The sequence below is a fragment of the Quercus lobata genome, chromosome 6 (assembly GCF_001633185.2).
Source record: "Quercus lobata isolate SW786 chromosome 6, ValleyOak3.0 Primary Assembly, whole genome shotgun sequence".
Classification (NCBI taxonomy): Eukaryota; Viridiplantae; Streptophyta; class Magnoliopsida; order Fagales; family Fagaceae; genus Quercus; species Quercus lobata.
In genome coordinates this window covers 46,350,279-46,366,148 of record NC_044909.1, presented here as the reverse complement: position 1 = coordinate 46,366,148, position 15,870 = coordinate 46,350,279, and the positions used below count along the sequence as shown (strand labels likewise).

Genomic DNA, 15,870 nt, shown 5'->3' with positions numbered 1-15,870 from the left:
TGGGTTAACAAAATTAATATAGTTAGAAGATAGGGTGGCTCCAAACTTAGTCCATACACTAGCACATTAGTTCACCTCCTTGAAAATGTTGGACAGTTGATCTATGGAATTACTTCAATAAGGTCCTACAATAATCCAAGGCTCCAACATAAGATTATTTATCGAGTAATTAATAAGAAGTAAAACAATAAGCTTGACATCAAGCTCTACACATATGGAGGAAATCCTAAGTTGAGAAGCTAGGATGAGACCATCCTTTAGAGCCCAAAACTTAATTAGGGCTCCAGAAGTTATGCCCAATGATCTAGCAAATCCCATAATCTTAAAAACTTTAAGATTATGTCCATTAACTTTTTAAAGAGTACTACTATGGTTGAATAGAGGACCGACAAAAATAAGAAATGGAGGAAGTAAGCCAACACAATTGCATGTTTCAGTTTCTTCGATTAGCTCAAAAAGAGAGAGAGAGAGAGAGGGGATCAAGGTAAGGAAAAAGATTACACCCAAGTGATATCAAGCATCATTCACTTTCTAAATAGAAAACAGACACTAATTTGTTGTTAGAACCTTTGGTTTATTTTCCCCCTCGGTGAGTAATAGCAGAACACATTACAGTGTGGTGAAATTGTTTAGTATAATTGTGAGTGCACTTCTTTCAATGAGATACAATGCTAATCTATTTTCTCTTGCATTATAGAACGCACTGCTGGGATCACTTTGATGTCAATCGTACGCTTGCTCTGCCCATTGAACTGAATGCATGTCAGTCACTTTCTCTTGCTTATGCAGCATTTACAGGATATGGCTTCTGATTGATGCACAATTAGATATTCAAAAATTAGTTGTCATGATTTGGTATAATTTTAGGACCTTTATATGATTATATTGAACACTTTTTATAAATATATACAACATTTGCCACTTTTTGTGTCTACCGTTACAATGTAAAAGAATAATTTTCCATAATTTTATGTTAGATGGTTTTCACAAAGGGCTCAAAATCAACTCTAAACAGAGCTCAATGTACCGGAACAAGAACACCACCTCCCCCAACCCCCCCAATCACTAAATTGAACAATACCTACAGGTAAAGGTTTATGATGCCCTCCATCTATATATATATATCGGATCATCAGTGTAATAATGCAGTAGAAGTGTAGAACTATATAAGGATAAAGCCCAAATACTGCAAACAGAGACTGACTTAGTTAACTACCTTGTTTCAGCTTGGAATCTTTCCTTCGATTGAGAAGGTATCTCATCATGCAGATATGGCTATCCCCCCTTTCACAGACTCACAGTAACATTGGTTCTAGACCACCGTAGCTATGGGACTCATACTATGAAATGGAGGATGCATATTTCTGTTGCATAAGATAATTATTGCTACTGTAGAGGCTCTAGATTCATGCTTTGGCCGAAGATTGACCAAGTACAAACAATCAATTTGTTAAAATACGGAACTAAATGTTCAAACCCAAATTTTACCACTCCTAGTAGCCATATTATAGGAGATAGAGATACCAATCATGTGAATCCATTAGGCACTCCACAATCCACATGGCACCAAGCCACCAACCCTTCTAGCACGTATTTGGTAAAAGCAAGACATAGTTTCTAACTACACGATTGAAACCCAACAACAATACTACTAACTACCAAGCCTTATCTATGTTATTAGCAAGCAAAATTTCGAGTATGAACTGCATAAACATGTGAAGCACGCAAAATGTACAACCATATAAACAACCTTTCTTTTTTTTTTTTTGGTTTTTTCATAAACAAGCAAGAGTAAAAGAAACTGATAAGATAGTACAACAATACAAGAAACTAAGATAGTACAAGAAGACAGGTACATTACGCAGAATCAACATCCCCTTTGGCTTCCATAAGCCTCCACATATACCAAGACCCAACAGACCTATAAGGCTTCCACTTCTCACAAATCTCCTCCATCTGCAAAGGCAATGGCAACTCTTTTAGCCCATACAAACGCTGCACGCCTTTCCTCACTCCAAGATCTCCAACCGGTAAAACATCTGGTTTATGCAACGAGAATATCATATACATGTGCACCGACCAAACCCCAATTCCCTTCACCAACGTTAGCTTTGTAACCAGCGACTCATCGTTCATTTCGAGAATCGAAGAGTCCGACAAAACCCCATCTTTGTACTTGTTCGCTAAGTCATGAAGGTAAGTCGCTTTCCGACCGGAGATTCCGATCTTTCGGAGCTCGGCGGCGTCGAGTGCCAGCACATTGTCGGGGACGACCTCGGACTCGCTGCCACAGAGAGAGACGAAGCGTTTGTAGATTGCTTTAGCAGCATTGGGAGCGAGTTGCTGGTAGAGAATGCTTTTGGTGAGGGATAAGAATGGTGGTGAGGGTTCAGATTCGAAAGAAGGACGACGATGCAAATCGATTAGGGAGGTGAGGAGTGGATCGGAGCTGCGCAAATGGTTAAGGGCAAGATCGATTTCGCCTTCGATTGTTAAAGGGTTTACAGATATTATGGGCAAAAGGGTATTGGGGGCCTCAGATGGAGTTGGGTCGCTGGGTTTGGTAATGGAAGTGTCTTCTGAATTAGGGACCTGTGGTTGTGGCTCTGGCTCTGGCTCTGGCTGTTGAGACTTCTTGTTTTTGGGGGATAGTTTTCTGATTTTTTGGGGTGGAAGGGGGATTTTGGAGGAGGAAGATGGGTTTTCAGGTTGAGAAGTGGGTTCTTCAGGAGGAAGCTTTGGGTTTGACTCTGAATGGATTGCACTTCGCTTACCCATTGTTGTGAGTTGTGACAATGGGAGAGACAGAGAGTGGTTTTTAGGGTATTTATTAGACCAAGGAAGCAAGGGTGATTTGAAAATGAGAGGAGAGGAAGACCAATGGATGGATTGGCGTGCAAGTCTCAAACTCATGTTACAGACTAAGTAATGAGGGGGGGGACGAAGACCAAGGCTTAAGTGGGCCATTATTAATTCTTTAATACATAAAGTAAGGCTTAAGTGGGCTAATACATTCTAAGAGCTTCTAAGAACATGATTAGCTTGGTCGGCACGCACAGGGTATTGACAATTAAACTAATACAATTAGAAAAAAATAGCAATAATACTAGCGGCATATCATTAAATAGTTATTAAAATGACCTATTATGAATCTATGATTAGTACATAATAAATGATGTCAATGATAAACTTAAATGAAAGTGAGGTTACTTTAATCACAACATATTATATCAAAGATGTGAAAAATATAGTGTCATAATAATGAGTCCAAAATCCAAACATCATTGTTTAAAGAAAACTTAAGCTGGCCGGAGATATCATTTTCCTTTGTGAAGTGAATAAGGGTACAAGTGCGAGACCCCATGCATGGAAATACATAGTTTCTAAAATAGAAGAGCATGATATTCGCTCCACCAACTAACAATCTCTTATTGTGGGCATAGATGCCAAGATTTTTGCCTTCCTCCAATGCCACTACACCCATCATACCACTACTATGGACAATGGACTAAATCAAAGAGGATTCTGGCATTTTACCCCTAATTTTGAAAAAAATTAGCAATATGTCCCTGTTTGCAAACTATATAGGAGCGTGCCCCTGTTTCGATACTCGATTATCCTAAAATCGAGTTCAATTAAATACTCGATTTGTAGAAAATCGAGTTATGCCCGATCAAACTTAAAAAAAAATATAAAAAAAATAAATTTCCATGGAACTCGAGTTCCAAGAAATCGAGTTCCATGCCAAAAAAAAATTTATAAGTGTGATTGTTCTATATTCAGGGAGTCCTATAGTGGCGTTTTTAATCCCTATAGTGACGTTTTAAGGCCCTATAGCGGCGTTTTTCTGCAAAATTTCTTACAAGTATAATCGCTTTGTTCTGGGTGCCCATAGTGATTTTTTTTAGGCCCCTATAGTGACGTTTTTAAGCCCTATAGTGACGTTTTGGAGCCCTATAGCAGCGTTTTCCTGCAAAAAAAATTTATAAGTCCCCATACCAAGTTCAAGGGGACCTATAGTGGCGTTTTTAAGCCCTATAGTGACGTTTTAAAGCCCTATGGCGGCGTTTTGGAACTCGACTTCCCTAAAATCGAGTTCTATGCTTTTTTTTTTTTTTTTTTTTAGTTTTATTTGTAATAACTCGATTTTCTACAAATCGAGTATTTTAATGAAACTCGATTTTAAAGTAATCGAGTATCGAAACAGGGGCATATCCCTATATAGTTTCAAAAAAGGGGCATATTGCTAATTTTTTTCAAAATTAAGGGCAAAAGGCTAGAATCTCCCTAAATCAAATGTATAACAGTTATACACCTCTCTTATATAGACAGGGAACCACAACCGCTCTAAGATATGATAGTAAAACCCTAAATATTTTATGCTTTTTGGTTATTGAGCTTAAGGGTACAAGTGCAAAACCCATATATGGAAAGACATGGCTTCTAAAATTGAAGTGCATGACATTCGCTCCACCAAACAATAATCTCTTATTATGGGCACAAATCCTGAGATTTTCGCCTTCCTTCAATACCATTGCACTTATCATTTCACTACCATGGAAAGTGGTGTAAATAAAGGGGATAATGATTAGAAATACAAGAGCCATAGCCACTTTAAGGTATAATAAAAGAACCCTAAAATATTTTATTGCTTTTTGGTTCTTAGGTTTTAAGGGTACAAATGCAAAAGCTATATATTGAAAGACATGGTTTCTAAAATTGAAGTGCATGATATTCACTCCACCAACTAACAATCTTTTATTGTGGGCATTGATACTGAGATTCTCCTCTTCCTTCAATGTGCCACTGTACCCATCATGCCATTACCATGGAAAATGGAGTAAACCAAGGGATAATGATCAGACACCTATCCTATATAAACAAGGAACCACAACTACTTTAAGGTATAATGATAGAAAAACCCTAAAATATTGATCATTTTTTGGTTATTAGGTTTAGTAATTCTAATTTAAGTATTGGAGAAGTTTATGCTGGACCCATACTAGCGTCACTTGTATAGCATGTGCTACTTTCGTGAGTCTCCCAAAGCTCTGTTTGGACGAGTGGATATTTAGATAGGAAGGAAGGCATTTGAGGCTCTCCCTTTAACAAAACATGGTTGAAGCCAAGCTTAATCTCCTATGAGCCCACAAGAAAAAATTATGCTGATTTTTGCCATGACGGGATTATCTATCCACACTAGATCATTGCATATGGATATGATTTCAGTCTGTTAATCTCAACTAAACACTGCCAGATCGACTATTGTTTTTAGAGCTGTATCAAAGTTAGTTTCGTCAAAAGAAGGGACTAGTGGAAACCAAACCGAAATTACGCTGTGCGCTAAAACCTTTGCTTCCCATGCCTTTGGATCCCAATAGTTATAGGTGGATTTGAATTCCTTTCCATGTGGAGAGCTAGTTGGTTTAGTTGTTTCTCGATTGAGAGAGCTCGATTGAAACGAGCTCCTTATGTCTCTACCAAGCTACCACGTCATTGGTGGTGAGCTGCCATGTGAGCATGACCAAGCTTGCTTTCCTAAAGTGACATGTCATGATTATTGTGCCCATCATAGCCCATTCCATTTGGACCATTAATTTATTCTATAGGGGACTCAATGAATATATGCTCTGATGATACCGTAAAATCACCAGTGAGATGGTACCAGTCAAATACCCTCCGAAAGTCAAGTTAGAACTATTCTCAACTTTAGAGTGCTAGAGAAGGGAAAATTATGCGTACCTTGATTTGTGAGGGTATTGGGGCTTTTATAGTAGTAGAAGGTTGACCTTTCTTCTTTGATGTAGAAGTCTTTTCCTTATAGGACTCTACTTGAGTAATCCCAAACATGATGGGCAAAACATTTCCTTGTAGAGTGGGTCTTTCATTAAGCGCGTATCTTCTAGAATTATCCTTGTACTAGGATTCTGATTTCCTTTGGGATTCTACCGGATTTCAAACGTGTGTAACAAGTATTTTAAGTCATGCTAGCCCCTGGGCTCTCACCTATTGCCGGCCCATGGGCTAGGATCCGGTCATAAAGACCCAGAGAGTCTAGACGAAGAGAGGAGTCCGTCCGCCTTTTCCTCGTCTTCAACAAATGAGGATATGGAGATGGTTGAAGTAGAAGATATGTCTGATGACGGTGAGGATCAACCATTGGGATCCGTCATCGGTGCTGATGGACTTAGAGAGTTCATCATGCTACCAGAGTGGACGGTGCATAAATTCACATCCGTCATCAGGGAGAAACATTTTAGCACTTTTAAGGCTTAACTTTCAAATTCCGGACTACATTCCAATCCGTCTACCCTATGTATCAGAGAAATGTTATTATGAAGGGGTAAAAGGTGTCGAAGTGTACGAGTAGATGCTGAAGGCGGGACTTAGGTTTCCGCTAAGTACCCTACATAGAGAACTTTTAAAATATTTAGGTCTGTCCCTCATCCAGATATCCCCAAACGCTTGGAGGCTCTTCATAGCAATGGAGATTCTCTATGGTACTATGACAGATGGCGCTAGGAGGCTGACAGTGCGTGAATTCCTTCATTGCTACCATCCAGACGAAATTGACAGGTCAAGGGGAATGTATAGTTTTGCCAGTAGGAGCCCATTGTTGAAGGTTATTTTTGAAACACCCGACTCAAATAGAGATTGGAAGAGTCGTTACTTCTTCCTAGAGGGTGACGAGTGGATGACCCGTCCAGGAGAGACGGAGTATATGCCTGTCGACACAACTTGGGGAGTATTACATTCATCTCGTATGCATTCGTCCTAATTTGCAAATACTTTTTATATTCGTCAGTTATGGTTCTTTCTTCTAATCGTCCATTTTCTCTGCAGGTAGACGGCGCCCACAAGTTAGTATTGAGGAGTTTAGCTTCCTTGAGAAGATTTTTCAGAAGACCAAACCGGAAGAAAGGACTTGGGAAAAGTTGGTAAACCCAAACAGCATTTACTGGTATTGTGACGGTCCTGAACCCATTCCTGAAGCTGTCAGATATAACGAAAGAATTCATAGACGTAAGTCCGTTAACCTTTATTTTGTATAAACGGCTTCAACTTAGTTAATGACTTTATCCGTCCTTCTTTGCAAAGATGGACGATGCTAAAAGGAGGGCTCTGATAAAGGCACAGGCTGCCAAAAGAAAAGAGTCCGGTGAGTTGGTTCCTAAGGGGACGGCTCCGTCGATAAAAAGAAAGCCTCCGTCCAAATCTAACCGTCTGCTTAAGCAGCAGAAAGTCTCTCTGGACCCCGTCGTCGGGTTAATGGCTGAGGGTACGAAGACCGTCACCCCAGTAAAGTATGGGTCGGGCAAAGGTTTGATGAAGGCACCCTCCACAAGCCAAGAGAAGCCTCCTCCTCTCCTTCGTGACGACTCCAAATTCGCCCTGGAGAAGCTTTCTTCTATAATCTCATCTAAGGATTATAAGGATTTGGGTAATCACTCGACGGAGGCGATGGGGGAGACGGGTCTCTTTGCTGTTGCACAGGAAATGTTTGTCCGTCTGTTTACGCCCGTCCATTCTACTTTGTCTTTGTCTAACACTCTTAACTTGTTTGTTTCAGTCCTTGGTCATGATGAAAGGTCTGATGGACCGGTGCCTTAACCGTGAGGCAGCCTTGGAACGTGTTCGAGCAAAGGTGGAGCAGACGGAGAGTGAGCTGAGTCAACTTAGCAAGTGGAAGTCCACTATGGAGAAAAAGTTTGACCTTTCAGAGCAGGTAAGGAAAGAGCTTGAGCAAAAGACGGATGAGGCTGGGATGGCCCTGGAGGTCAAAGAAAAGGAAATCCAAGACTTGAAGGAAAAGCTCCGTCAGGCTAAGGAGGTAGCGGTCCGAGAATACCGTGATTCCGACGCCTTATTGGGCAAGCTGGGGGGCTTGTTCCTTCAAGGCTTTGATGATGCACTCCGTCAAGTTAAGAAAGCCTACCTTGAACTGGACGTGTCAATGATAAATGTCAATGACCAAGACCAGACGTCTGCTTTGCCCGTCGCCTCAGAGAACACAGACAACCTCTTTGCTGAGGAAGCAGTTCAAGGTGATGGAGAATCAACTCTAGCAAAAAATGTTCAAGATGCCGACTCGAAAATGTAAAATTTTTTTTAGAACAATCCGTCCTTAATTTTGTGTATTAAATAGTTACCCTCTGAGGGTTTTATCCGTTGTTATTGCATTATTTTACAATTTTATGCTTGCTATATCAATCTTTATTATTTTTTGAATGATGCATAAATATCCGTCCTCTTCAAGTTGTTCATTATAGAATTGGCCATTTTTATGGACTTGTGTAGTTTTTGTTTTTGGATGATCCGTCCTACTTGAATATTTTAGGTAACCTATCCCGTCCTTTATTGTGGACTTGGAAATTTTCACTTAACGGGGCAATTCGTGCAGTTGACGGGCTTGTGTCCGTCCAATTAGAATTTATTGCATATCAAACGCTATTTGTTTGGGACTACCCGTCTATTTGGTGGATTTTGTTTTAACCGTCCATTTTTATTGACTTTAAGGAGTTTTCTTACGTCAGGGACGATTTGCCTACTTAGCGTAATTTAATTTCATCCGTCTATTTATGGGCTTTGACTGTTGCCCGTCTAAGATGATCCGTCCATTTTTTGGACTTGTAAATATTTCCAACCCACGTGTGATCCGTCCACTTTGTGGTCTTAGTAGGTATTTCCACCCACTGGGTCGTCCACTTTGTATATCACCATATGGTCGATCCGTCCACTTTGTGGATTTTGTAAATATTTTTACCCTTTGGGTGATCCGTCCACTTTGTGGATTTCATAACTATTTTCACCCTATCGGTGATTCGTCTACTTTGTGAACTTTGTAAATATTTTCACCTTATGGGTGTTTGTCCACTTTGTGGACTTCGTAGATATTCTCACCCTATGGGTGATCCGTCCACTTTGTGGACTAACTATTTTCACCTTATCAGTGATCCATCCACTTTGTGAACTTTGTAAATATTTTCACCCTATGGGTGATTCGTCCACTTTGTGGACTTTGTTGATATTCTCACCCTATGGGTGATCCGTCCACTTTGTGGACTAACTATTTTCACCTTATCAGTGATCTGTCCATTTTGTGAACTTTGTAAATATTTTCACCTTATGGGTGATCCATCCACTTTGTGGACTATAAATATTTTCACCCTATGGGTGATCCGTCCACTTTGTGGACTTTGTAGATATTCTCATCTATGGATGATCCGTCCACTTTGTGGATTCTGGTAGTCATTTGCACCCACGGTTATCCATCCTTGAATTTAATTAGAAAAACATGGTTGTGTCTGAATAATTCCTCTTTAAAAAGAAAATGTGTTTATAGGAAAAGTACTTGCCCCCTTGGGCTTAAAAAGGCACAAAATATTGTAGAAAAAATTATTAAAGGAAAACTAGTAATTGTAGCTAAAATTAAATAAACTGGGAAATTGGGGATCATCGCTGGTTTTTCATATTCTCTCTACTGTAGTATTTCCGTAGATGCTCCGTGTTCCAAGGGTGATGCAGCTTTTGTCCGTCCATTGTCTCGAGGTGGTAGGTCCCCTTCCTTTGCTATGATGCGATTCTGTAGGGTCCTTCCCAGTTAAGGCCGAGCTTTCCTTGCGAAGGATCTCTAGTGGCACCCATTACTTTCCGTAGTACAAGATCACCGACCAGGAAGTCCCTATGCCTCACTTTGGTGTTGTAGTGTTTTGCCATGAGATTCTAATAACGCGCCAACCTCTGTTCTGCTGCCGCTCTGACTTCGTCCACTAAGTTGAGCTGGAGGCGCATGGCCTCTTTGTTCTTATCTTCGTCGTAGCTCTCCACCCGATAGCTCGTGAGCCCCACTTCTACGGGAATGACAGCTTCGGTTCCATATGCAAGTCGAAATGGTGTTTCTCTAGTGGGTGTTCTTGTTGTGGTCCAGTATGCCCATAGGACGCTTGGTAGTTCGTCCGGCCAGATACCCTTTGCCCCTTCGAGCCGGGTCTTGATTACCTTGAGCAAGGATCGGTTCGTGACTTCGACTTGCCCATTTGCCTGTGGGTGTGCGGGCGATGAGTAGTGATTCTTGATCCCTAGCTCCGAGCAGAAGTCTCTGAACGTGCTGTTGTTGAATTGCTTACCGTTGTTAGAGACCAGTACTCTGGGTATCCCGTACCTGCATATGATATTCCTCCAGACAAAACTTCGAATGTTCTTCTTCGTGATGGTGGCTAAGGCTTCTGCCTCTACCCACTTAGTGAAGTGGTCTATGCCTACTACCAGGAATTTTAGCTGCCGGATCGCCGTCGAGAATGGGCCCATGATATCAAGTCCCCATTATGCAAACGGCCAGGGTGCCGTCATAGGGGTCAGTTCTTCAGACGGCTGTCTGATGAAATTGCTGAACCTTTGGCATTTGTCGCAGGACTGGACATAAGCTTACGCATCCTTCATCATTGTAGGCCAATAGTATCCTGCTCGGATCAACTTGTGTACTAATGATCACGCGCTTGAGTGGTTTTCGCAGATACCCTTGTGTACTTCTCTCATCACGTAATCTGCTTCCTCTTGGCCTAAACACCTCAGGTACGGTCGAGAGAAACCCCTTTTATATAAAATGTCCTTTATCAGCACAAACCGTGGTGCCTGGACCTTCAACTTTCTTGCAGCGCCCTTCTCGTCCGGTAACACCCCAGCTTTTAGGTAGGATATCAATGGCGTAGTCCAATTGCATTCAGAGTTTACTACCTGCATACTTATTTCGTCATCGATAAGTGAGGAGAGTTGAATGAATGATAATACCTGTTCGAGAACCAGCATAAACTCGGCTGACGCAGCTTTTGCTAGATGGTCGGCACATTCGTTTTCTTCTCTTGGGATCTGAATGAATTTGACTTCGAGGTCGCTGATTCGGTATTTTACTTCTTCTAAATACCTCTTCATTTTATCATTCTTGCACTCGTAGTCTCCATTGATCTGACTCGTTACCACCTGTGATTCGCAGTGTACGACTATGTTTTCTACTCCCGCAGCCTTTGCAAGGTCTAGCCCTGCCACCAAGGCTTCATACTCTGCCTCGTTGTTGGTTGTGGGGAAATCCAGTCGGATCATACATTGGATCTTGTCCCCCTGCGGAGTTTGGATCACTACGCCGGCTCCTCCAACTCGTCTATTTGAAGATCCATCTGTATAGATATTCCATTGTCCTTTTTCTTCCTCCACCTGGCCGTCTTCGAGAGTGAACTCGGCGATGAAGTCAGCTACTACCTACCCTTTTACGGCCGTCCGCGGGCAGTATTGGATGTCAAACTTGTTCAGCTCTACTGCCCACAAAACCATTCTTCTTGCCGCTTCTGGGCTACTCATGGCTTTTCTCAATGGCTTGTCCGTTAAGACAACGATGGTATGCGCTTGGAAGTATGGCTTAAGTCTTCGCGCCGCGATTATCAACGTGAAAGCCAACTTCTCTATCTGAGGGTACCTTTCTTCTGTCCCTCGAAGTGCTCGGCTAGTAAAGTAGACTGGTTTTCGGGATCCATCCTCCTCTCTTACCAAAGCTGCACTTACTGCAGCTTGTGAAACGGCTAAATATTAGTAGAGCTCTTCTCTCGGCATGGATGGACTGAGCAATGATGGAGATGAGAGATATGCATTTAAGTCGTTGAATGCCGTCTGGCATTCATCCGTCCACTCAAATGATTTCCTTAGAGTGTAGAAGAATGGTAGACACCTGTCCGTCGCCCTTGAGACGAACCTGTTTAGGGCTGCGATCTTTCCGTTTAAACTTTGGACCTTCTTAACCGTCCTTGATGGCTCCAACTCCATTATGGCCCACACCTTCTCTGGGTTGACCTCTATTTCTCTTTTGGGACACCATGAAGCCCAAGAACTTCCTAGTTGTCACTCCGAACGCGCACTTGTTTGGATTCAGCTTCATGTTGATTGATCGGAGTGTGTCAAATGTCTCCCTGAGGTCATCTAGGTGATCAACTTCATGCAGGCTTTTTACCAACATGTCGTCAACATAAACCTGTACATTCCTGCCGATCTGATGTGCAAACATCTTGTTCATTAGCCTCTGGTATGTTGCCCCATCATTTTTGAGTCCAAAAGGCATCACCTTGTAGCAGAATAATCCCTGGCTTGTAACGAAGGAGGTCTTCTCTTAATCAGATTCGTCCATCCTAATCTGGTTATAGCCGGAGAAAGCGTCCATAAAACTTAGGAGTTGGTGTCTCGCAGTCGAATCTACCAAGGTATCTATCCGTGGGAGCGGGTAACTGTCTTTAGGGCAAGCCTTGTTGAGGTCCGTGAAGTCTACGCACATCCTCCAGTTTTCGTTGGCCTTTTTAACCATGACGACGTTTGCCAACCAGTCGGGGTAATATACTTCCCGGATGAAACCTGCCTCCAGTAACTTTCGAACTTCCTCGGCTATGGCCTTGTCCCGCTTCTGGGCAAAGACTCGTTTCTTTTGCCGGATTGGAGGGAATGAGGGCGACACATTTAACTTGTGGACCATGATTGAGGGGTCGATTCCTGGCATGTCTTCATAACTTCAGGCGAACACGTCTTGGTTATCTCTGAGGAAAGTCGTGATCGTTAGGCGCACTGGCCAACTAGCTAGTGTGCGAATTTTAGTCGTCCGTTCAGGCCGTGTGTCATTAAGTCTCACATCTTCCAGCTCTTCAACTGGCTCTACTAATGCTCGTTGCTTTCCGATACACATTGTTTGCTGTTGATCCTCCATTTCTAACATGGCAATATAGCATTCTCGTGATGCTATTTGATTTCCCCACAGTTCTCCCACCTCATACTCCGTCGGGAATTTAATCATCAGGTGGTATGTTGAAGTCACTGCCATCCAGGAATTGAGAGTGGGTCGCCCGAGGATGGCATTGTAGGCGGACGAGCAGTCGACTACGAGAAAAGTTACCTCCTTAGTGATCTGCTGAGGATAGTCACTTGCCATCACAGCTAGTGTTATTGCGCCCAAGGGGAACACCTTCGTTCCCCCAAATCCCACGAGTAGGGCATTTGTTGGGGTCAACCGTTCCTTGTCAATTCTCATTTACTGGAATGCTGGATAGTACAGGATGTCTACTGAGCTGCCGTTGTCGACGAGGACCCGATGCATGTTATAATCCCCTATTTGCAAGCTGAAGTGCGTCGTCATGAGGATGGTGAAGTCTCCGAGCGTCATCCTCTGAAAATCCGATAATGGGGTTATCTATTCGTGGCATCTTGGGTACGAATCCTATAAGTTGGACGCTATGGACCATTTTGAGGTAGGTTTTGCGGGCTTTTTTAGAAGATCCGGTTGCGGTTGTGCCCCCTACGATGATTCTTATGTCCCATATAGGTGGTCTAGGGCGCTCGTTCTCCCGTCGTGGGGCCTGTTCCTGCGGCGGATCAGTAATCTCTTTGTTGACGAACCTCTGTAGCTTCCCTTGTCTGATAAGGGCCTCAATCTGCTGTTTCAGGTCATAGCAGTTGGTTGTGTTGTACTCGTGGTCTCGGTGAAAGCAACAATACTTGTCCCTTGGCCTCTTGTTGGGATCTCCCTTTAATTTACCAGGGAACGTCAGTGCTCCTTCATCTTTGATTTGCATCAAGACTTGATCTATCGGGGCGGTTAATGGGGTGAAATTGGTGAACTTTCCAGTGGGGGGTCTAGGATGCCTTTCATCTTGTTGATCTTCGGTTCTAGCAACCTTTCGCCCCCTATCTTGTCGTGTGTCCTCCTGTCTCTCCCTCTTCTTAGGTTTCTCTTCGCGGGCTAGTAATGCATCTTCTGCGTTCATGTATTTGGTGGCTCTGTAGAGCACGTCCGTTATGGTCTTTGGGTCATTCTTGTATAAAGAAAACAAAAAATTACCCTTTTGCAGCCCGTTAGTGAATGCAGCTACGAGTATCTTATCGTCAGCTTCGTCAATTGAAAGGGTTTCCTTGTTGAAACGAGTTATGTAGGCCCGCAGCGTCTTGTCTTCTCGCTGCTTGATGCTCATTAAGCATGTGGTGGACCTTTTGTATCGATGTCTGCCTATGAAGTGTAAGGTGAATTGGGCGCTCAACTCTTTGAAAGTGTTGATGGAGCTTGGTGTCAATCTACTGAACCAAACCCTCGCAAGGCCCTTCAGCGTCGTCAGGAATGCCCTACACATGATCTTGTCTGGTACCCCTTGAAAGTGCATCAGGGTCTTGAAAGTCTTTAGATGATCGAGGGGGTCCTTGACCCCATTGTAGCTTTCAATCTGGGGCATGCGGAATTTCTGGGGCAAGGGGAATGAGTTGACGGAGGTAGTTAATGGTGAGTTAGTTCTGTTTACTAGGTCGTCAAGATCATTGGACACTCGTCCCTTGAGGGCATTCATCATGACCTCCATCTGCTCCTTCATCACCTGCATCTCTACGATAATAGGTGGAGGGGCCGAATCCATGAGGGATGGAAGGCTCATGTTTTGCCGTTCTAGTCTGCTTGGGGCGTTGCTGCCTTCTGGCTTCTCTTGGTCCCTTCGTTCGGCACTAATGCCTTCTTGGTTTTCCTCCTGAACGTTATGTCTTGCATCCCTTTGGCGTAGCTGCTCCTCCAGATCATGGTTCTATTTTGTGAGTCGTTCTACTGTTGCCATGAGAGTCTGGACCTGCCTCTCTAATATGGTAGATCTTGGCAGCTCGTCTCCTTGAACGTTGTTGGTGGTAGCCATCGAGCGAGTGAGTACCATGCAACTCTTATGTCCGGGAGGCGATAGTCTGGCTAAACTCTTCGTTTCCCACAGATGGTGCCAACTGATGATACCGTACCCTCCGAAGGTCAAGTTAGAACTATTCTCAACTCTAGAGTGCTAGAGAAAGGGAAATTATGCGTACCTTGATTTGTGAGGGTATTGGAGCTTTTATAGTAGTAGAAGGTTGGCCTTTCTTCCTTGATGTAGAAGTTTTTTCCTTATAGGACTCTACTTGAGTAATCCCAAACGTGATGAGCAAAACATTTCCTTGTAGAGTGGGTCTTTCATTGAGCGCGTATCTTCCAGAATTATCCTTGTACTAGGATTCTGATTTCCTTTGGGATTCTACTGGATTTCAAACGTGTGTAACAAGTATTTTAAGTCATGCTAGGCTCTGGGCTCTCACCTATTGCCGGCCCATGGGCTAGGATTCGTCAGGGCCAATGTAGCGAAGGTTCGTCTTGCTATTTTTTACCCCTTCATGCTCTATTGATTTGTTGAATGCATTACAAACTATGTAGTTAAGGTCTTGAATAAGAAATCAAAATTTAGAGTTATCTTTGTTGGAATGAATTTCCATGTGATTTTCTACAAAAGGGTCTTGAGCCTCTTATGAATCTTAAGCCTCCATAACTTTCCTCACTCTGTCTTGGTCAAAACCCCATTCTCATCGAATCTTTTTTTTTTTTTTTTTTTCTCTGATCAGCCCTGTATACATACTTGCAAGAGAATTTTCCATCCAAGTTTAAAGTTCACATGAGTTTACCTTCTAGCACAGTTTAAGATAACTGGATTTTAAGAATATACCTCAATGTTTCAATTTTAATAATGATTAAGCATTAACAATGTTAGTTATAGTCAGGACGGACTTAGGAGAGGGACCGACCCCCCTAGCCCAAAAAATAATTAACTATATTTTGTCTTTTTTCTTTGTTGGGCCACCTCTCTTCCAAAACTTAGCCCTCATTAGCCTGCCCACTCAAACCCAAGCCATTTTAATACTATATGAATATTTATTTGAAATTTTTTAACTTTTTTTTTTCACTTATACTCCAGCCCCCAAACTTGAAATCATCGGTTTGTCCTAACTATAGTAATTGGTACAAACCTTGGGGCTTGAATTTCTCCCATCTAGGTTTGATCCTGGCAATGGAAA

General features: G+C 42.5%; 2 protein-coding genes across 2 annotated transcripts; both read right to left on the bottom strand.

Annotated features, from left to right (window-relative positions):
• Nucleotides 1-1,732: 1,732 nt before the first annotated feature.
• On the bottom strand, nt 1,733-2,931 carry LOC115995043 (DNA-3-methyladenine glycosylase 1). The gene has a single exon (XM_031119453.1). It carries the CDS (start codon nt 2,911-2,913, stop codon nt 1,858-1,860), a length of 1,056 nt encoding a protein of 351 aa, XP_030975313.1. The 5' UTR covers nt 2,914-2,931; the 3' UTR covers nt 1,733-1,857.
• A 10,193-nt stretch (nt 2,932-13,124) lies between these two features.
• On the bottom strand, nt 13,125-14,444 carry LOC115950367. The gene has a single exon (XM_031067573.1). The coding sequence runs from the start codon at nt 14,442-14,444 to the stop codon at nt 13,125-13,127; it is 1,320 nt and encodes a 439-aa protein (XP_030923433.1).
• Between the last annotated feature and the right edge of the window lie 1,426 nt (nt 14,445-15,870).

Excerpts from the sequence above, each read along its gene's own strand:
- LOC115995043 (XM_031119453.1), bottom strand. The coding sequence starts at position 2,913 with ATGAGTTTGAGACTTGCACGCCAATCCATCCATTGGTCTTCCTCTCCT.
- LOC115950367 (XM_031067573.1), bottom strand. The coding sequence starts at position 14,444 with ATGAGCCTTCCATCCCTCATGGATTCGGCCCCTCCACCTATTATCGTA.